General features: G+C 55.3%; 7 protein-coding genes across 7 annotated transcripts; 3 read left to right on the top strand and 4 right to left on the bottom strand.

Moving 5' to 3' along the window:
• Window positions 1–260: 260 nt before the first annotated feature.
• Window positions 261–6,349, bottom strand: PHSY_004721 (likely protein kinase; the record flags this gene model as incomplete). The annotated part of the gene is made up of 3 exons (XM_012335333.1): window positions 261–2,354; window positions 5,309–5,612; window positions 5,688–6,349. The coding sequence occupies 3 exons, from the start codon at window positions 6,347–6,349 to the stop codon at window positions 261–263; spliced, it is 3,060 nt and encodes a 1,019-aa protein (XP_012190723.1).
• Window positions 6,350–6,771: 422 nt separating this feature from the next.
• PHSY_004720 (hypothetical protein) lies at window positions 6,772–7,287 on the bottom strand (the record flags this gene model as incomplete). The annotated part of the gene is made up of 1 exon (XM_012335332.1): window positions 6,772–7,287. One exon carries the CDS (start codon window positions 7,285–7,287, stop codon window positions 6,772–6,774), a length of 516 nt encoding a protein of 171 aa, XP_012190722.1.
• A 733-nt stretch (window positions 7,288–8,020) lies between these two features.
• PHSY_004719 (hypothetical protein) lies at window positions 8,021–8,511 on the top strand (the record flags this gene model as incomplete). Its single annotated transcript, XM_012335331.1, has 2 exons — window positions 8,021–8,129; window positions 8,222–8,511. 2 exons carry the CDS (start codon window positions 8,021–8,023, stop codon window positions 8,509–8,511), a joined length of 399 nt encoding a protein of 132 aa, XP_012190721.1.
• An 857-nt stretch (window positions 8,512–9,368) lies between these two features.
• Window positions 9,369–12,371, top strand: PHSY_004718 (hypothetical protein; the record flags this gene model as incomplete). Its single annotated transcript, XM_012335330.1, has 3 exons — window positions 9,369–10,498; window positions 10,596–10,943; window positions 11,843–12,371. 3 exons carry the CDS (start codon window positions 9,369–9,371, stop codon window positions 12,369–12,371), a joined length of 2,007 nt encoding a protein of 668 aa, XP_012190720.1.
• Window positions 12,372–12,473: 102 nt separating this feature from the next.
• Window positions 12,474–13,784, bottom strand: PHSY_004717 (hypothetical protein; the record flags this gene model as incomplete). Its single annotated transcript, XM_012335329.1, has 1 exon — window positions 12,474–13,784. The coding sequence occupies one exon, from the start codon at window positions 13,782–13,784 to the stop codon at window positions 12,474–12,476; it is 1,311 nt and encodes a 436-aa protein (XP_012190719.1).
• Window positions 13,785–14,467: 683 nt separating this feature from the next.
• On the top strand, window positions 14,468–18,592 carry PHSY_004716 (hypothetical protein; the record flags this gene model as incomplete). Its single annotated transcript, XM_012335328.1, has 1 exon — window positions 14,468–18,592. The coding sequence occupies one exon, from the start codon at window positions 14,468–14,470 to the stop codon at window positions 18,590–18,592; it is 4,125 nt and encodes a 1,374-aa protein (XP_012190718.1).
• Window positions 18,593–18,659: 67 nt separating this feature from the next.
• Window positions 18,660–19,583, bottom strand: PHSY_004715 (tyrosinase; the record flags this gene model as incomplete). The annotated part of the gene is made up of 1 exon (XM_012335327.1): window positions 18,660–19,583. One exon carries the CDS (start codon window positions 19,581–19,583, stop codon window positions 18,660–18,662), a length of 924 nt encoding a protein of 307 aa, XP_012190717.1.
• Window positions 19,584–19,839: the final 256 nt, after the last annotated feature.

The following is a 19,839-nucleotide window of genomic DNA, read 5'->3' as shown; positions in this document are numbered from 1 at the left end:
CGTGCGAGGGGTCTGTGTATTAGCAAGTCAAAATAAGAGAGAAGTACGAAGGCAGTAGCAAAAGGAGCGAAAAGACGGATTGGGCCTTTACGACTGCTGTTGCTAAAGCGAATGAACGAGAACAGAGAATGCAACAGGACAAATGTGAAAATGCAGTGGGAAAGATGCGAGGACCAGGCACGTCAGAAACAATGGGAAGGGTATCACAGCGAGCTGTCAGCGCTTTGAGTCGCGAAATGGTACTGAGCGCTTTGACAAGCTCAGAAAGAGGGAAAGAGGTCGGCGTTGAGATCAATGCGGCCTTGATCGGTGCCAAAGAGTCCAGGCATGGCGCTTGGTCTGGCCGGCTCGTACTTGCTAAAGTTGGACGTGTCGCCTGGACGTCCGAGGAAGGGAACGATGGGAGGAGGGATCCTGCCCTCCTCCAACGCTTTCCAGTCAACACCATGGAACCATGGATGATTCTTGACGTCGTCTGCGCCGCCACGAAGATTGCCGAGTCGTCTGCTTCGGTCGGCGGTCAGAAGACTAGAGATAAGATCGCGGGAGAGCGGGTCAATCCCTTCGGGAAACACTAGGTTGCCTGCTAAGATCTTTTCATAGACCAAGATGGGATTGGGGTCGTAAAATGGCGGGTAGCCGGCCAGCATCTCGAACAGTAAAATGCCCAAGGACCACCAATCGACGGCGCTGCCGTGTCCGCTACACTGGATGATCTCGGGTGCCAGATACTCCGGTGTGCCACAGAGGGTCCAGGTGCGGTCTTCCACTTCCTTAGCGAATCCAAAGTCGGTGATTTTGGTGTAACCGTGTGAGTCGATCAAAAGATTCTCCGGCTTGAGATCTCGGTAGACGACCTTGTTCTTGTGAAGGTAGCCGATGGCGAGGACGATGGTCGAAATGTAGAAACGAGCGACGTCCGCTGAGAATTGACCTGCGCGTCGCAGGTACGAAAAGATCTCGCCACCTACGACGTACTCCATCAACATGTAGCAATTTTTGCTATCCTGAAAGGAGGCGATCATGTTGACAAGGAAAGGGTGATCCACTTTGGCCAAGATGCTGCGCTCACTGTTGATATGCGAGACCTGCTTGAGCTTGATCACGTCCGTTTTCGCCAACACCTTGAGCGCAAAGTAGGCCGAGCGGTCCGAAATGTCGCGGTCTTTTAGGCGCACTAGCAACACACGACCGAATGTACCCGTTCCCAGCGTCTCGAGGACCTCAAAGTCCGACAGAGAATAGGAAGGGCCGGGACACAGATCGCTGTGCGAATCGGCAATTGTCGTCGCGCCAGCAGACGATGGCGAACTTGGCACAGAGGAGAACAGTCTGTGCGGAGATGGCGTCGGTCGCAGACTCGACGTCGAAGCCTGCTGCGTCCTGTTCGTAGGCCGAAGGTTGGGCAAGGGAATGGAGAGCGTATCGACGATATCCTCGATCATGTCGATGTCCACTAGTGCAGGGGCACAAACAGGCGCAAGCGTCGCCGGTTGCATCATCAGCGACAGCATCGAGGATTTGGCCCCTCCTTGAGAGATGACGGGTGCTGAAACGGAGATGGCTGGAAGCACAGCAACGGTCTTGGGATCGACCAGCGATGCCCACTCTGATGGTTGTTGGGTTTGGTAGTGGTGATGGTGATGCTGCTGCTGCTGCTTTCCGCGGACTCTAGCTCTTTTAACAGCGAGCTTTCCTTGTCTTGTCGAGGCGGGGAAGGCCTCGAGCGGCGTCCAGCCGTCCTCGTCCTCGTAGCGGATGCCGTCCTGCAACTCCATGGCCTGACGACCATGAGCCTCGACGTGCCAACCTGGCGAGACGCCTGGCACGAGCTCCGCTTCCTGCGAAACAGGCAATGCGCCATGGGTTTCGTCCGTCTCATTTGATCGGCGACGTGCCGTCGACTGGCTGGCTCGACGCTCGGAATCGGGATTGCGGCTCATCATGAGCGGCTGCATGGCGTCCGGAGCATCGATGGAGCTACGGGTCGCCGAGCGCGATGAGGAGCCAGCAGATGCATCATGTGGCCGAGGCAAGGAAATGTCTTGCGACATCTGAAGACCACCGACGAACGTCTGCAGACCAGGGACGAAGCGTGCGGTCGAGGAGGTGCTCGGAAGCGTGCGTGGCCGTGAAGATGTCGAGGCGGATGCACGGTCTCCATTCTCGTCAACGAAGCTTAGGCGGCGCTGCTTGCCCTGTACCGTATCGCTGATAGTTGTCTGCGGCGCTGGACCGTCAGGCACCGCCTCGGTGCTGTCGTGACGGCAAGACGTTGAGCGATTCTGGTGAACGGCGACATCATAGGACCTCTTCAACGGCATGATGTGATTTGACTGCAGTTCGTCGGGCGGCTGACGAGTGAAGGAGGTGCTTTTGTTGGACGAGAAGGCACAAGAAAGGCTGGGTTTAAATGAGCTACACAACGTCGCTTGAGAGTATGGTGCTTGATCTGTGGTTGAAGATCTCACGAGTCCGACGTCAATCCAATAGATGAGGGTTTCTGCCCCGAATTGGAAGCGCAGGTTGTTGTCGAATGTCAGACGAGACGTCCAATCAAGAGCCCAGACGGCTCCAGGCAGTGGTTATGGTGATGATGTCTGTCTGCGCTTTCCGAGTCGTGCAACAACAGCAGACTAAAAGACGGGTCGCATTGCAGCAGGTCTGGTGAGGTCGGTCGCTTTTCGAGCGCTTACGAAAGCTGAAAGCGCCGGTCGACGATCGAGAACGGAGCCTTTGACCGAGATGAAATGAGACGGATGAAGGCAGAGGCGCAAGCGGTGAAGACTGGATGCAAACTGGCCTTCACGTTTGGCGGCTCGATCGCTGGACAAGAAAACCGGCCGTTTGGAGTACTGAAACCAAAGCGAGGGCAAAGCGAGGCTATGAGCGAAGTGGGTTTGCGCAATGAGCCAGTGTGTCGGTAGTGAGGCTCGCAGAGGGGTGCTGTACCTGGGGGCGTTGGACGAGTCTAGTGCCAAATGAGAGGTGATGATGCAGCACGAGAAGCGTGGGGAGGCTTCGCTATCTTATGCGTTCAACGCAGGGTTTCGCGAGAATGTCGAAGAGCTGAACAGGGGGTGATGCTTGATGAGTCTTGAGAAGACGTCGATCAAAGGAGAGGGAGGGAGCAAGAAGAGGCTGAGAGAGGTTTTGTTGGAGCATTGGTTCAGACGTCTGTAGCGGCTCCCAGACCGAGACGGGATCCGATGGACAGCACAGAATAGAGGATGAAGGCTTCTAGAGCCCGGCGACGGCAGCGAATCGCTCAAACGAAGTCAACGGCCATCGTGTCAAAATGCAATGAGCGAGCCCTTCACGCTGTGCAAGCTCAGAGAAAGGCTTCCCTTGCGGATCGTCTTCTCTTCTGGTACACCAACGCGAAGGCACAAAATGCTGAATGAATCACAGCCTGCACAGTGTCAGTCAGGACGAAGTTCTAAGCGAGCGAAGGCGGATAACTTGCCGCAGATGCGAGATTCACATTGCAGAGTGGTCTGCAAGCCACTGTCGGGGAGCCGCGCTATTTTAGCGTTTGGTCGAGGTGGACCAGGCAAAGCCAATGCAAGGAAAAAATTGGGAAAGAGAAAAAATTTCAAAAACGTCAAGCAAGCACTTTCGAAGCGGCCGACTAAGGGTTGCGGTCTGGACAGGCTCCAGCCGCGCTGCAGCTCCCATCTTGCTTCTCGAAGCAGATTCGAGATCGAACAACATGCAAGGCTGACACCTCTACCTGCGGCAATCATGCTTGCCCCCGCTGTACGACGGACCAACCTCCTTCTCATCGTTTAACACGCTTTCTCCTCACACCATCTGCAGCTCAGGAGAAGCGAATGTTGTCACGATGATCCTGCAACAGGATACCTGGAGGCTATACGGAGCTAGCCGAATCGAATTTAAAATTGTGAAAAGCAGGAGCCAAACCTAGCTTCGCAAAGGAATTGTCACGAAAAGACCGGGGTCCGATTGGTAGTGTGTCTCGCCACGCCTTGGGCTCGCTTATCCATCCACCTTTGACGCTGCTCACCAATGCCAGCATTGGCGGCCAGAGATCGCACATGGCAAGCTACTCTAAGCGACCTGAAATCACCGCTGGCACCGACATTCTGACCGCGCCTCAGCGTCATGGCTGCAGAGCAGGTTCAGCCCACCTTTTCCAATCTGCCGAATACAGCTAGACAGTGTAGCAACTTTTCACCCGTGTACCTATCGGAGCCGCCCCCGTGATGCGTGCTCGGAATTCTCCAAAGGCGCGACCGTTCCATTGTCCACCAAACTGGCGTCGGCGTCGGCGTCGGAAACACCGATGCTAACGCGGAGCGGCTCGGAGCGACTCGCTTTCATCCGAACGCATTAGCGAGCGCGTCTGCCGAACCGGTCTACTGTACACTGCAATTCCTCCGAGATGCGCTGCAGTTGCAGAAGGCTTTGCTGCCCAGCCCCTCTACTGGTTGAGTCAGCTCGCCCACATCGGCGGTACAACATCACAGTCATGGTAAGGGGACCTCACCCATTCTCTGGTGTAACTTGATTTTTTATTTTTTGAGGCTCAGCTTGCTATTCGCGGTTCGGCAGCCGCGATTCGGCTAAAATTGCGCTCGGCTAGAATCTCGACTAAACGTTTTCCCGTGCAGAGGTGCGATTGATGTGGGATAGAACCCCCAGAACATGGGAATTTGTGGGAGAGGGCTTTTTTTTGGCAGGCAGGCGCTTTTACGCTGCCCCAGACTGGTATGGCAGTGTGACGTATCGGATGCTAGAGCCTGCATTGATCCCTGTCCACGTCTATCAGAGGCGTAATTCGCGACACTCTCTGAACTCCGAGAGGAACAACGCCGAACCGGACCTAATTTTTTTGAAAGGAGATAGATGGATCGTGACCCAATCATCTCTGAAGCTCACAGGTCAGACAAGCTGGCAAACGCGAAAGATCGGAGAGACAAGCTAGCTACAGGAGGGGGAACATTGTTTTCTGATTGCATCCAACATGTCGGGAGGTTTGAAAGGGAGGGGGAGACGACATCGACGTCGCCATGTGGATCCAATTCCGAGGTTTGGTTCCAAATTTCGAGTCAAGCAACAAAAGACAGCGATCAAGCCGGCCTGTGGTTTTCATAGCACGTCGCTCCGGTTGATGGCATCTTGTGCTCAGCAGCGCAGTCCGAGATCGATCAGGCTTTCCGAACTCGATTCAGCACGCCATCGTACCTCAAACGTACTGCAGCAGATGGATGCAAACATGGGCAAAGACTGTCAGTCATGCTTGCAAGGTCAAAAGAAGTAGTTGGATCCATGATCATCCACTTACGCGGTAGCATAGACGGCCAGCCGTGGTATCCATGACCTGCTCGACAGTGCTGTCGTCGATCAGACCGAAGAAGGACGGCATCTCATCGGTGATCTTTGCGTTCATGGCAGGGTATTGGAAGGGGAGGGGCCCGCTGTAGTCCTTGACGCGTTTGGACTTGTCTTGCTCTTGCCACAGGGTCCACAGACGGTCGATGGCGGCATGGTGCAGGAAGAAGAGCGGATCATTGGGAGAGTGAGGAGGCGTCATGTCTCCGTCCACATAGGCGTGAACTACGCCGTGGGGTGCACTTTCGATGTTATACCTGTGAGGCGAGATGGGTCACCGCCGCAAGGTCAGCGTTTTTGCTGGGAGGCTTGATCATGATCGGTCTACTCACCTGTAGTCAGCGTATGCCGGGACGGCCTGCACCTCGTCGACCGTGGCGGTGGTGAAGCCGCGCGTGTTTTCGGGTTCGAAGCTTCTCGTCAGATAGTGAGGATTGTACATGGTTTTGTTGAGATCAGCACCTACGCCTACGATGCTCAGATCGACCGTAAAGTTGGCAAAAGGACCGTCCTTGACAACGTTGCCGTTGTTGGGATCGCCGTTGCCGCCGAATCCATCCGTAGGCGAGAAGATCGGATCGTTAGCCACATCATTGGCATCGGCCGATTTGGTCCAGTCCCAGTAAGGAGTAGGACCAGCGTATCCGCACTCGCGCAAGGCCTGCTCTCGAGCCAAGACGAAAAGCCTATGCCAGGGCAAGAAGAAAGCGTTGAAGTGAACCACCGCATTGTTGTGGATATGAACATTGACGAAATCGTCAAACAGGTTGCGCGATTCCTTGAGGGTCGTCTTCTTGGGTTTCGTCTGCATACACTTGATGGCACTGATGTAGCCCTGCTTGTCGGCGGAGCTCAGAGCTTCCCAATTGACTCGTTCCTGAGGGGAAGTACAGGCTCCATCATCAGCCGACCTAGGGCTGAAAGGAAGACTGGCCGCGTGAGTGTAGCCCACTTGGGCGAGAGCAAGGCTGACGAGAATTGTGGACAGCTTCATGGCTAGTGTCTAATAGGAAGAAAGGCGAGATGTTGAGAGCGAGCTTGGTAAGAGTGTGAAGCACTTGATGTGTGAGATGCTTTGAATCGAAGACACGAGGGTGATGCAAAGTTATATAGCCCTTGAGAAGGCTGTGGGATGAAGACCGAACGTAGATCAGGTGTGCATACCGCCTCGCGGTGGCGCCGAAGAAGCCTTTGTATGCATTCTGGCCTCAGTGAACATTTTATTCTGCTCATGTCAATTCACTTCGAACAGGGTACCTGACTGTGGTGCTCTCCCTCGACGACCGGCGATCAAGCATGTCCGCACAGTGCGCTTCAAGTCTTTCTTGTCACCTGAACCGGAGTTGCTACCACTAGCTTGGAACGCATGCAGATCGATCCACGCACGTATACATCCTAGCAAGCGGCGCGACTGTTTCATTGTTCGGTGCGGGCCTCCGTCGACTGCGCAAATAGCAAAGGTGGTGTACAGTTGTAACACACTTCCGTACATGGTGCATGCAGTCGCATTTCCGAGGTGTGCAGGAGAAGCATTCGCACGCGTTGTGGCCTCAACTCTGAAGAAAGGGTATGGTTTCGCAGCAGCTGGTGGCGATCTTTGACAGCTCTGCACAGCCTTGCATGCGGATACCTCGGGGCGTCGGTGATTTCAGGGAGGCTGTAGCAGCTGTCATGCAGCAAACAATGTGAAATTGGGCAAGCTTCGTCTGGCTTCGTCAAGACGTCAAGCTCACTTCTTCGGCAAATAGAGCGCTCGACCTTCTCAGCTGCGGTATTGTGATCAGCTGCTGTCTTGTTGGTAGCCCATGCAATAGTCTCAGTGTAGAGGAGCTTGTTTTCGCTCAGATCAGGACTCTGATCATGGGTACAACAGCAATTAGGGTAGTTTGATGCGCCTTCACAAATCATGCAAATCACGCTGAGTGATCGCATCGGCAGTCTATGATCCGGCCCGCAGAACGAGATTAGGTTCCATCATGTGCAAGCTCGAACTACTTCCGAAGTGCATACTGTACCCAAGTGCTCCGGGTCAATGAACGCCGATGCCGTGAAGCAGCGCTATAGCACTCTTCCTGTCTGTCGGTCCTGCTTCACCCGCTGTGAATGACTGTCGCATGCTGCGTTGTCAAGCTCGTTTTACTAGCGTGGATCGGATCTCAGTCGCCAATTGTTCTCCTCACGAGACTTTCTCCTTTGTCTGCCATGCATGACGACGGACCTGCGGCGTTCATGCAAGAACAGCAGCCTAAAGCGCAACACGGAGCCTCGCATGCTTGGTTCTTCTTCGTTTGCTGTGTTGTGTGGAATTCGGCCTGAAATTTGCCGCTTAGGAGAAAGACAGATCTAACGCGTTGCAAAAATTGTCGTTCGATGGAATCTCCCGATGAAGCCGACTTTTTTCCTCGATCCGGGAACGGTTCCGACTTCCTTTTCAACTTTTTCGAAGAACTGGTCCGCCAGCATCTGAGAAGCTTTAGACCAGACCATACCACTTTCGCTGGACGACGACGACGAAGACAACGACGGACCACAAGCAGCTCGTACTCCAGCTACCCGGACTCTGCTTCACTTGTAGACAGGTGGCTCTGGAGGGAATCACTGTACGCTTCGCTTTCACCAGCAGTCGTACGCAGACTGCACCTCAAATAAAGGAACTACAGCCACAATGTTGGGCCTGAAAGCACGCATGGCCATCATCGACAACTCGGGCGGACTGATCGCTGAGTGTGTAAACGTACTACGAAACAAGACAACACAGGGTCTCGGTCGAGTTGGTAAGTAGCCTTTGGTACAGTAGAGAATGCGGAACTTGGCGGTACTGACGACTGACCTTGTCGCCCTCTCTCCTTGCGCTCTTCTTTTTCAGGCGACGAGATCGTGGTGGTCGTACAGAAAGCACGACCAATCTCCAATGCACCGGGTCAAGCAAGCGCACAGAAAGTACGAAGGGGCGATGTTCGACATGCCGTGATTGTTCGCACCAAAAAGGAGATGACAAGACCAGACGGCCGAGTCATTCGCTTCGACGACAACGCTTGTGTCCTCCTCAATAACAAGAAGGAACCGCTTGGGACACGAGTCAACGGCGTCGTTGCCAACGAGCTTCGAGCGGCTGGGTGGGGAAAGATCGCAAGCTTGGCGCCCAAAGTCATCTAGACTGCGACGCCCTGATCTCTTCCCTCAAACCCTCTCATCCAAAAGCATGCTCCATTATGGGCACAAGCAGGCATGTGCGGCATGTTGGCTGTTCTACGGACCAGACCTCACACCATCACCATCTCATTGTACTTTTAGCACCGCGCATTCCTCGAATATCTCGTCATCAGCAACACTGGTCGCAAATTGCTCGCTCTGGCCTCAAATTGCTGGTCTCGTTGAGATGTGGGTTCTGGGGAAAACCCACAGGCTGAAAGCCTTTCCTCACAAAGCCCTTGTCGCAGGCTTTCGAGATCCGAACGCATCCACTTGAGAATGAGGACCAAGCACATCGATTCCGCATCGAATACCGACTGCAGCCATGGTGACCCATTACCGGCAAGACTTCGAATAGATCGAAACGAGATTGGCAGCGTATCGCTGCTCCGAACTTTGATTTCTCCGAAGCGTGATTCCTCAGCCCAGAAGAAGTTAGCCAAGTTTGCGGGCAGACCTGTCAGATGAACCCCGCGGAGCATTCCGCAATGCTCGTTCCTCGCTTAATCATCTTTGCTCACTTCATTAGATTATGCTTTCTTCTTCCTTCCTTGCTGAAGATTTCAGTCTGCTTCGATGGTGTTCGAGCTTCGCAGGATGCTGCAAGGGTCAGCTATTAAGGCGATGCTCGGATCGCAAAGTCGACTCCGACTATCTAATCACGTTCGCTTATGAAATGGCGGTCCGTGGTGGAGGCCGAAACATTGAACCCTTTCTCGCTATATCACCGTTATTCTCAAGCAGTCCGGCGGATCTCTAGATGACGTTGCCTTGCCTTCCTTCTACCATCTCTTCATAGCTGTCCACCAACAGCTCGAGAGATGGTGTCTCGAATGTCGGCAAGCCACCTCGAGGCGAGCTGGGAGCCCAACTTTCGACCAGCGCTACCCAGTCTGACGCTTTGCATCGTATGGCTCTTCTTGCTGTGCCTCACGCTGCCATCCGCATCGACCTCGAGTCGTTTGCTCCGACTAGCGTCTTTTCCACCTTTGGCAATCATCTCGGCACATCTTGCGTTCGATCGTACCTATACCTGCGGAAATCCGTTGCGGGACTTGCTTCTGCCAACGCTAACATGGTCGATCACGTGCAAAGCAGTCGAGATCTGTCTCGTGTACTCAGCGGGTGGACCGAGACTCATTCGGCCGTTTCTTCCCGACACCTCGGGACCGGTGGCCAAGATGCAAGCAAGCAAGTACGATCAGTATCAATGGCAGCCGGTCGACTTTCCGAAACCTTTATCGTGGGGTCGAATCGTGTACGGTCTTGACGTGCTGTTCCTGAGACGGCCAGGTACCAGTATGATCCTCCCAAAGCAAGGAAGGGCGTTAGAGTGGTCGAAAAGAGGCTTGAATGAATGGGCTTCCTATCTCAAGATCCACAAGTGTCAGCCCCACGAGATCCCAGCTCACTCGCCTGTGCGCCGATTCGGAGAGCGGGAGATGCCGCTTCTGCCAGCATTCTTGCAGATAGCATTTGTTTGGACCTCATTCTCGTGGTGGTACGCCGTCGCTGCGCCATCATCCGAGGTCATCTCGGTCTTGGGCTTCTACGTGCCGATCGATTCATCATCAAGTCGCAGCTTCTTGGACGCACTTTTGCCTGCAGTGGTCCCACGTCACCACCTTGTTCTTTTGGGCGCGCCAGCATCGGCATTCGCCCTACCTCTGCTGACTAGATTTGCCATGGTCATCACAGTCGGCGGAGCAGTCTTTCTCGCCCCAGGATTCTTGGAGAGCCTTATGCTGTTGGTCTGGAAGCCGTTTCCTGCAACCTGCTTCCTTTCGGCTTTCGAACAGCCTTTGACTTCCCCTGGTCTGGGACGTTTCTGGGCACGCAGCTGGCACGCTACCTCTCAGCGTGACTATCTCAACATGGCATCGATGCTACCCTTTTCCAACCATCCTGCTCTGCAGGTGCTTTATGTGTTCTTCTGGTCCGGTGTGCAACAGTAAGTCTTTCGCAGCTCGCGACCATGACCTGCTTCGAACCAAACGCGCTGACTCGACCCATCTCCCCACCGTTTGCTTTTCTGTTGCTGTTGACAGCTCATTGATGTTCGCTCGACTTCGCACCGATCCATCAGCCCCATTCAACCTCACCACTATCCTCACCTACATGCTCGACCCAGGCATGATGACTTTCTTCCTCAGTCAAGGCATCGGCATCTTGATCGAGCGAGCTGTTCTCGATGCTCTGCCGATATCGTGGAAGAAGCAGCGAAGCGTCGTTACGATGGCACGGCGCATCTGGATGTTTTCGGTGCTGCTTGTGGCAGGCTGTGCGTTCTTGGATAGCATCTTGGAAAAGCAGCTGTTCACCAAGGACATCTTGGACGGTTTCTCGCCAAGTGCGTTGGGGTTGATGCTGGCTGGCAAGAAGTATGACCTTTCGAGGTGAGCGAAGGCGTATCGTCGAGGTTTCAGGGACAATGCAATGACATATGTGATACACGACGATCATCGTAAACGGATAGAGTGGGACATGTGACTTTGAGGTGTGCATGTGATGTTTTCGAGAGGATGCAGGACATGGCAATGCAGAACGAGAGTGCGCTGACATTCGTGAGCAGGTTGTGGCTTCTAGCCGCCAAAGTCTGGTCTCGCACACACTCTAATCCTCGTCGATGCTTGCATCAAGCCTCGATATACCTACTTTGCGTAGACCGGGTGTACCTGACCGAACTGCATAGCAGATCTTTGGGATGCAGCAGCAGCAGCAGCCGCCCACCAAAAAGGTATTATTTGGATCCCCGACGTGAGACCGAGCTGCGTCGTCGTGCCACGCGAGTGTGAAATCAATCTCATGTGGGCGTTCTGGGCAAGGACCCTTGATTCGGCGATTTCAGCCCGCCAGCGAGTGTTCCGCCCGCCGAGGTTGCTCGGGTTTGCTTGGCAAAGGGAGACAAGCGATGTTATCATCCGTATCGTATCCGACAAGCAAGAGGTTGTTCACATGTATGGTAGGGGCCCGGCTGTCGTTAAGCCCGTGTGCTTCCTAAGAGGGACATGCTGGGACAGCGGGTACATATCTCGGAATCCCGCTGACACAAAGGGCCGGTTCGAACGTGTGAGCAAGTGACGGCCCGCAGCTTTGGGTGGGTTGGGAACCGAGACGAAGGTTCACTCTGAGCATAGCAGCATACTGAGCCTACTGCTCTCCGCCAACCTCGGTCAGATGCCTCGAGAGATAGATCGTCTTTGCTGAGAGAGCGGCCCTCATCCTTCATCGCTAACACCAGCAACCGTAGCTTTCCCCTCTTCCACCTCCTCTGCCGTGCACCCTTCATCGTCAGAATGTGGATCTCAACTCCAATCCTCGCCCTCACGCAGCTCATCACAACACTCCTCACACCCTCACCTCCACCAGCCCACCCTTCATGGAGCGGCTCTCTGCCTCCCTTCCCCGATACCTCGGGCTCGCTCGTCTCGGCCTGCACGTTTGCTGTCGGACCACCTGGACCACCTGCCTCCGCCCTCTGCCCCGCCTTTGATGCGTTCTGCACCAAATTCCGAGACGACATCCGCTCTCACCACATCCGCACCTTGAAATCACACCCACCCCTCTCTCCCCGCAACGATGACGACGACGAACACGACCCGCTCTCCACCGTCAAGTTCCGAACAGGCTGCACCGGTGGCTCATCTACCTCCTCCGACGGAAGCTACATCTCTGCCTACACAGCAACTTGCATAGTGGACGGCGTAGACTGGGTTCCCTTCGTCTTCGACCAATTCCTCAAAGCGGAATTCAGTGAAAAAGGAAGTGATCGTCTGCCTATCTGGAGCAGTTTCGTCGGATGTCAAGTTCCAGCTCGTCTATAAACAATCGAAGTATCCGACCATTTCGCTAGCTGAAATCTGTCCTGTGAACGTGGATTCTTGATTGAGAAAGCAAGTACAAATACACATGGCAAGAGCCACTACCTACGATGCCAGTGAAACACTAGCGGAGGCACTGCTCCCAGGGGCAAGAGCAGCATTGTTCAAGTTGGCGATTCGATTTCTCGCATCCTTGAGAGCTTTCTCCGCCTTGATGAGCTGTTCACGACCCTGTTCCAGATCTCGAATGGCTGCGATACGGGCCAGGTCAAGACGATCAGCTTCGGCGTTCTGGGCTTCGAGCGAGAGCGCGTCGAAGAGGTAGCCTGTGGGAGTGTGAAGCGGGTGTGGCGGGATGGGTGGTGGTCCGGTGGTGTTGCCTTTGGCTGCATCCGCTTTGGCGTAGAGATACGAGCGGTAGGCTGCAGGGTCGGCGAAAGCTAGTGCTGAGACGACCGGTAGGGGCGTAGGTGGATGCGTGGACAGGATGTCGTAGAAATTCTCCATTGGCTCCGGGAAAACAATCTCGTCGTACTGCCACGAGTGCACTACGGGTGGCAGTGCGGGCTTGGGCGGCTCTGTGGTCGAGCTCGATGGCTCTGTGGTGGCTCCAGATGCATCGGCAGTCGTGTCTGTATTCGGCTTGGAGTCACTTGTCGTTGTTGTAGTTGCGTCGACGTCCATGCTATCGTTGTCGGCTTCCTGCTTTGTATCGTTTGCCAAAGTCGATGTTTCTGCTGTCTGGTCGGAAGTTTGATCTGCGCCGTCGGCTGTGTCTGCGGAAGCAGCGGTCCCGGCTGGAGGAAGTGTTGGAGGAATCGCGGGCGCAGGGGGTTGAGATTCCACAGCTGCTACATTCTGAAGCCAGGGATGCAGCTTGAGATGGTGGAACAGTGTGAGCGGCTTCTCGTTGGCCTCAGGGACGAAAAAGATCTTGATCTGGATCTCAAACTCTCCCCAGCCTGTCTCCGTGACGTGAAATGGGAACTTGTCGACATTTCGGGTTGGCTGTGGGTAGGTATCGTGCAGCTTGAACTGGACGCGCTTGATGTAGTGGGAAATGTCGTCCTTGTTTCCGACCATCTTGTGATAGTCGTGTTCCTGATCTCGACCTCGAGTGGAGATGGTGGCAGCTGAGCCAGTTGCTGGTGTCGAGGTAGACGGTGTTGTTGCTCCGGCTGCGGCGTTGACAGCGCCTAGCTCGGAGCCCGGTTCGAAGCTGCTGCCATTGGGCGCGCCCGATATGGCGGAGAGGGAGGGGAGCGGGAGGGATGCAGCGCTTCGGACGGCAACGGTCCATTTGTGCGTGTGGTCTGGTGGCGCTGCTAGCTTTTCAGCGGGTGTGAGAGGAGTAGACGTAGAGCCATACAGTATTGGCCTGTGGATGGCCAATCCTCTCACCCTCTTGTTCGACATGGTGACGGGATGGTGTTTGCAAACAAGCCGGAAGGAGTGCGAACCTTCGAGAGGCAGGGTCTCAAGGCGCGACTGGCTTCAGTCCCGACATCCGCAGTTTCACGTTTTGTGTGTCGGGCGAGAAAGGCCAAGTGGAGAAGCAGCCAAAAAATAAGCGGCCATTTTCAGGTCTTCCGACCTTCACCACGCTCGCCTCAACTGAGCCAAACTAAAAAATGCGGCAGCTGGAAGGAAGAAACCTTTTTTGGCCCACACCGGAAGGGCGGCTGACCTTATTCGAGATTTTCAAAACCTCGACTGCACATGCAACACCAACACTTCTCTTGTGATCACCTACCAACTCGTCTCGTCCCTCTTCATCGTCACACTAGCCACACAGAGGCTCAGCACAGGACCCACGGCGCACATCACTATCCATAACCAGGCGCTTTCCAAGCTGCTTACGACTCCGATCCAAGACTGCAGCTACACTCTTGCTATGTCTTTGTAGCTTCTGGCCATCTGTACCTCGAAGGTCATCCGCAGCGCCATCTCCAAAGAATTTCCGAACGACGCCTGCTATATGCACGCCCACCTCCCTTCCTATGGCGACCACCTCACGGCGGCAGCATTCCTCGTTTCCATAGCCACACACGCGTGTTGAGCGGCCGGCTTTGCTCCGGACCTCAGGTAGAGCCGCTCGCATGGGGCCACCACCAATACCCCTGGTGCGGGCGAGCGCTTCCCAGAGCGACAGTCTTTTGGACCTCATCGTCCTGGCCAAGCGCATATGTCACCTTGCCGCAGAGATAGACAACATCGATCGAGCAGCTCGCCCGAAGCGCTTCCTTCGCTCAGCGGCATCCCGCAGTTCTGCCGGCACATCCGACCAAGGCAGCTTGACTGCACCTCTCTGTAGTTTTCTCTGTCCAGCCGTTACTGGGCCAGCTTCAGGTCAGTCGGATCAAGATGCTTTTCCTCGCAGCAGATCACGGCATGGCTTCCCTTCGCCAAATCACACCAGCTCTTCTCCGCATTCTCCCGGTCTTTTCCGACATCACCGCCCTTATTCGCAATCGGTGCAATACCGAGGCGCCTCGACCGCAGCTGCCGCCATCAAGCTTGCGGATACACACGTCGATCAACATCCAGGTCCCTCGCCTTCCTCTCACGGCCACTTCCCGTTGCACGCCGATCCTCATTGGCAAGAGGATTCCGAAAACGTTGCATCTCCCGCGACCGCCACAAGGTCTCACAATTGTCCAAACCATTGGCTGTCTTCTTGGCAGCCTGCTGGAGCCAAATCTCAGCAGGAAGATCTACATGTGAGGTCTCGGATGAAGCAGGCCCTCGACGAACACAGGGCAGAATTCGGTCCAGGCTGGAGGGAAAGAAGCGAAACGAATGGTCTCAATCGGCGCCGACTTGCAGCCCACCGTTTGTGGCGCGCATATCAGACACATGCTCACAAGGAGAAGCTTTCGACGGAAATGCGCGTCACCGTTGCCAACGCACTCGTCTTGTCCGTCCACTACGTCACTACCAACAAGGCGCATTCTCCCCAATCAAAGGCGCTGCGCCACCTTGTGGGTCGACGAATCCACGCCATCCTGCAAGATTGTCGCCTTGTTCGCGCCAACAGATTCCCATCCTCCCGCTCATCGCCAGCGTCCAAGAATTTGAACATGACCATCTCGCTGCTGGAGCCGGTCTCTCTCGCCCTGCAGGCACAGCCTGTCGCCGCTCTCAAACTCATGGATGAGATCCTGCTGCGCACGCGACCCGACATCTACCGACACAAGACCGACCAGTCTTCTCAAGGCGAATATCTCTCTCCAATTCATGCCACCCTACTCACCATCGTCGACTCGATCGACTTTGAAATCAACTGTCATCCGACCGCAAGCAATCTCACCAATGCAATCCTTTCGCAACCTCACTTCTTCGAGGACGACGGTATGTTGGCCGATCTCGAGAAGGGTCTCGAGGCACCATCAGAGTCCGGCGACCCAATCAAGAGCTTCCTCGATTGGATCATTGACTCACCGCATGCGTTCCTGCTCTCGCACAAAGACTTCCGAAGCGCTCGAACCATGCTCTTCCATTGTCTATCGCAGGTGCGAGACCCTCACCGTCTTCTCGAGAGATTCAGCCAGGATCGCGACCCCGAACAGCCAGGTTTCGTGTACGCTTGCGACTTGCTGCTCCGATCTCGTCTTCGGATCAGCTCGGAAGCGGCTTTGGAACTCTACGACGATCTGTGGTCGAGGGGCGTCCACGTAGCCGACAGCCTCGTCAATCAGTTGATCAGAGAAAGTGGCGGCCAAGCTCCAGCAGCCCGCCTCGAGGCGCTGCTGCACCGTGCAACCAATCCGAAAGCGCAAATCCAGGGTCGGGTATCCATCCCAGTTTTGCGGAGTGTCGCCCTCGCCTGGGCCAAGCGCAACCGCTCAGATCGTGTAACGTCCCTGCTTGCCTATCTCAAGCGTCGCTCGAGCAAGGGTCACGACGAGTTTTCTCAACAGGTTCATGTAGAGCTTGCTGCGGCTCGCGGTGACGTCCAGTCGCTCTACGAGCGTCTAGCAGAGAGGTACGATTTCGCAGCCCGATCCGTGGACGAGTGCACCGTCGGCAAGATCCCGCTCGACGGCAAGGCGTACGCTCTTCTTATCAAATCCTGCAACCGTTCGGACGATGTCGACCTGGCCGAATTTTACCTGACCGAAGCGCTCGAGAGGGGCATCCCGCCCAGGTCCTCCGATTTCAACCTCGTCATCGACATGCACGTCCGCAAAACCAACATCGACGCGGCACTCGCCATCTTTGACCAGATGAAGGAGTTCGGCGTGCATCCGGATACCTACACCTACACCATCCTAATTCATGGTTTCGCGTTACGACGCGATCCGGACTCTGCGGCTCATGCACTCAGAGCCTTGATTGCGGCAGGCAAGTCCCCGGATCGAATCACGTACGCCGCCTTGCTCAACTGCTTCGTCGAGTCCGGCCTGTACGAATCTGCGATTCGCTTGTTCGGATGGATGCAGGATCAACGCGACGTCCGAATCCGCCCGACGATCGAGGTGTGCAACATCATCCTCAAGGCGTACGTGCTCAGCGCTCTGCCTGTACAAAAGGTCATGAAGTTTGTCGACAATGTTCGCAAGCTGGGACTTCTACCGAATGCAAGCACCTACGCTCTCATGCTGCAAAGCGCATGCGATGCGGGTTTGATGGATGTTGCCGAGGAAGTGTTTTCGGAGGCGGAAGTCGCATTGCCCAATCTCACCGGATCGGGGCAGGGCCAAGGTGCCAATGTCTATCACTTTACCATCATGATGCACGGCTACCTGCGTCTCGGCGATCAAGCGGAAGCCAAGGATTACTTTGACGAGATGCAGGGTCGAAAGCTCACGCCTAGTGCTATCACATGGAGTGTCATGGTTCACAGCTACGCTCACAGCGAGAACGAGGCCAACTACGATCTTGCCTGCAACCTTGTGTCGCAGCTCGTTGCTGACGAAACAAAGAGGATTTTCCGGCCTTCTACATGGGACGTACCCGCTACGCGCTCTCAATTGGCTAGGCTGCAAAATGCGGATCGGGCCGCCAACGCAAACAGACAAGCCGCCAAATACAGCGCACCCTTCCAATCGCTCTATACGGTGCTGATGGTCGCGCAAGCTCGCCGAGGCGAGCCGGACAAAGTTGAAGAAACGCTCAAGACCATGTCGCGGCACATGCCCACACTGTCTGTGTCTGCGCTGACGCCGCTTCTCGATGCGTACCGACGGGCAGGCGACGTCGATAGTGCGCTGGTATTGTTCGAACAGATCTATGAATCAGCACTAAAATCGGCTCGAAGCAACAGTCGTCGTGTCTACATGTACAGCAAGCCGAGCGCCGAAGACGCCGGGGACACGGTTTCTCAGGCGTTAGATCGACGCAGACAGGATGCTAGCAGTCGCAATCTACTGTGTCTTCCTGTCTCGATCATGGTCGACCTCTTGTCCACCGCAGGCCGCCATGAAGAGATCGTCAAGATGTGGGCCAGGGCCAAAGGCGACGGATTTGGGTTCGACTCCGACAACTGGAACCATTTGGCCGCGTCCATGGCTCGGGCTGGACAGCTGGATGAGGCGCTCTCTGTTGTGGAGCATGTGCTTTACCGCGATCCTCCGAATGCTTGGATGCGATCGAGATTGAATGCTGGCGGCGGAAGTAGGAACGGTCACGATCATGGTGTCGAAGGAGAGGCAGACAAGCTCGAAGGACCCGCTGTGCTCGAAGGTAGTGGCGGTGAATCGCCGGACGGGGTCAACTTTGACCCTTTGCCAGCAGACACGCTCCTGGATCCGGCGGCATTGCATCGCTCCGACGCCACGAGTGCACCCGCCGAACCTCTCAGCCGCAGACATCAGAACCGCACAGACGACGATCCTTACGTCGACCTACCGTTCGAGCGTCGCGAGCCCACTTCCAGCGAAGACGACGACGCCGACAGTGAGGTGAGGCTTCCCTCGCAGTCACACATCGAACCGAGCGCGTTCTACCTCGACTCGTCCGCAAAGCTTCCCTACAAACGAGATCTCGTTCCCACGACGGCGGACTCGTTCTCGCCGTGGTACGCGCACTTTGCGACGATGGAGGCGATAAGCCGTGGATTGGCGGAGCTGCGTGAGGCGTCCAAGGTCATCACACTGCTGGACAGGTACAAGACAGCGGCGGGATTGTTGGATCTGCACGAGAGGAAGGTGGAGATCATCAGGGAGAGACAGAAGGAGGAAGCTGTGAGGAGCGCGAGGGATTTGATTGACGGAAGGGGTTGAGGTGGTAATGACAGATATGCTAGTGATATGACCAAGGATAGTGAGATGCTTGGAGTGACATGTAAGTCTATGGATCGGTATCGAGTCTTCCACCCAGCAACTTGTCGTATCTGAAACAGAGGATGCCTTTCCTTGGATGCATGACATCCCCGACCTTGACCTTTTCGAACAAGCCGTAGAAATCGATCTCGTCGTCGAAACTTGCCAACTTCAACTCGGTCTGCTCGCCGTGTCTGATGCGTCTATGACCTCCGTAGTCGTACCATTTGTTGTTGACGCTTTGCCAGCTTCGCCAGCAACGGTCGACTTCGGCGTGGAGGAGCCAGAAGGCGGGTTCGCAGGGGCTGCTGTAGAGCCACATTTCGCCTGCGATGGATTGGTGGGTCCAGGCGTGGAGGGAGGTTTCGAGGAGTTTTCGGAGGGCGGTGTAGTTGGGGGAGGAGAGGATGGTGTGCGGGAGGAAGGAGGAGTTGTAGTGGGAGGTGTACATGTCGCCACGGATGAGGGGGTGGGAGAGCCAATTGGAGTTGAAGTGGCGGGTGACGAAGTGAGGTTTGATGTAGGAGTAGCCGGGTTTGCGGGTGTTGGGTAGGACGTCGCATGTGAGCGATTTGAAGGGTCCGGATGGAATTGCTCCCCCTACACCATCTCCTCCGAGGTACCGCCAAATATGAGCGTTTGACATCCCTCCCTTCCAGTCAGATTCGATATCCCAGTACGCCTCCCTCCCTCTATACCCCACCACCCGCATCAACGAATAAAATGCCCGCAAAAACGCCGTATGACACACCAAAAAACACGCATTGTAATGCATCTCCTCCTGCAACCCAATATGAACCATGGCGAGGTCGTCGATGAACGTTCCACCGCGAACAAAGATCGATTTGTTGCGGAGCGTGTGCAGCTGTGCGAAGGAGGAGATCCACGATTCGCGTTCGGTGACGGTCAGCGTGTAGAAAGAGACGCGCGACACGGGATACGTGCACTTCATCGAAGCTGTACTGCCGACATTGCTCGTGACCGGTGATCGTGAGTGCAGCGGTGAGCGGTGAGAAGAAGCAGAGGGTGAGGGCGGAAAGTGGTGCGAATCGATCGCTTCTATTTGACTCCAGAACGACGTTTCCCTCGCTCGAATCGTGGCGCAGAATAGGGCAGTACAGATGGCGACACGCCACAAGACGTGTGCAAGAAACATCGTGAGCGAAAGACAGAGTCGTAGGACGAGAAGAACAAGCTCCAAATACCCC

This window comes from Pseudozyma hubeiensis (assembly GCF_000403515.1).
Source record: "Pseudozyma hubeiensis SY62 DNA, scaffold: PHS45, whole genome shotgun sequence".
Lineage (NCBI taxonomy): Eukaryota > Fungi > Basidiomycota > Ustilaginomycetes > Ustilaginales > Ustilaginaceae > Pseudozyma > Pseudozyma hubeiensis.
The sequence above is the reverse complement of the archived record's forward strand: the minus strand, read 5'-3'. Positions and strand labels throughout refer to the sequence as shown.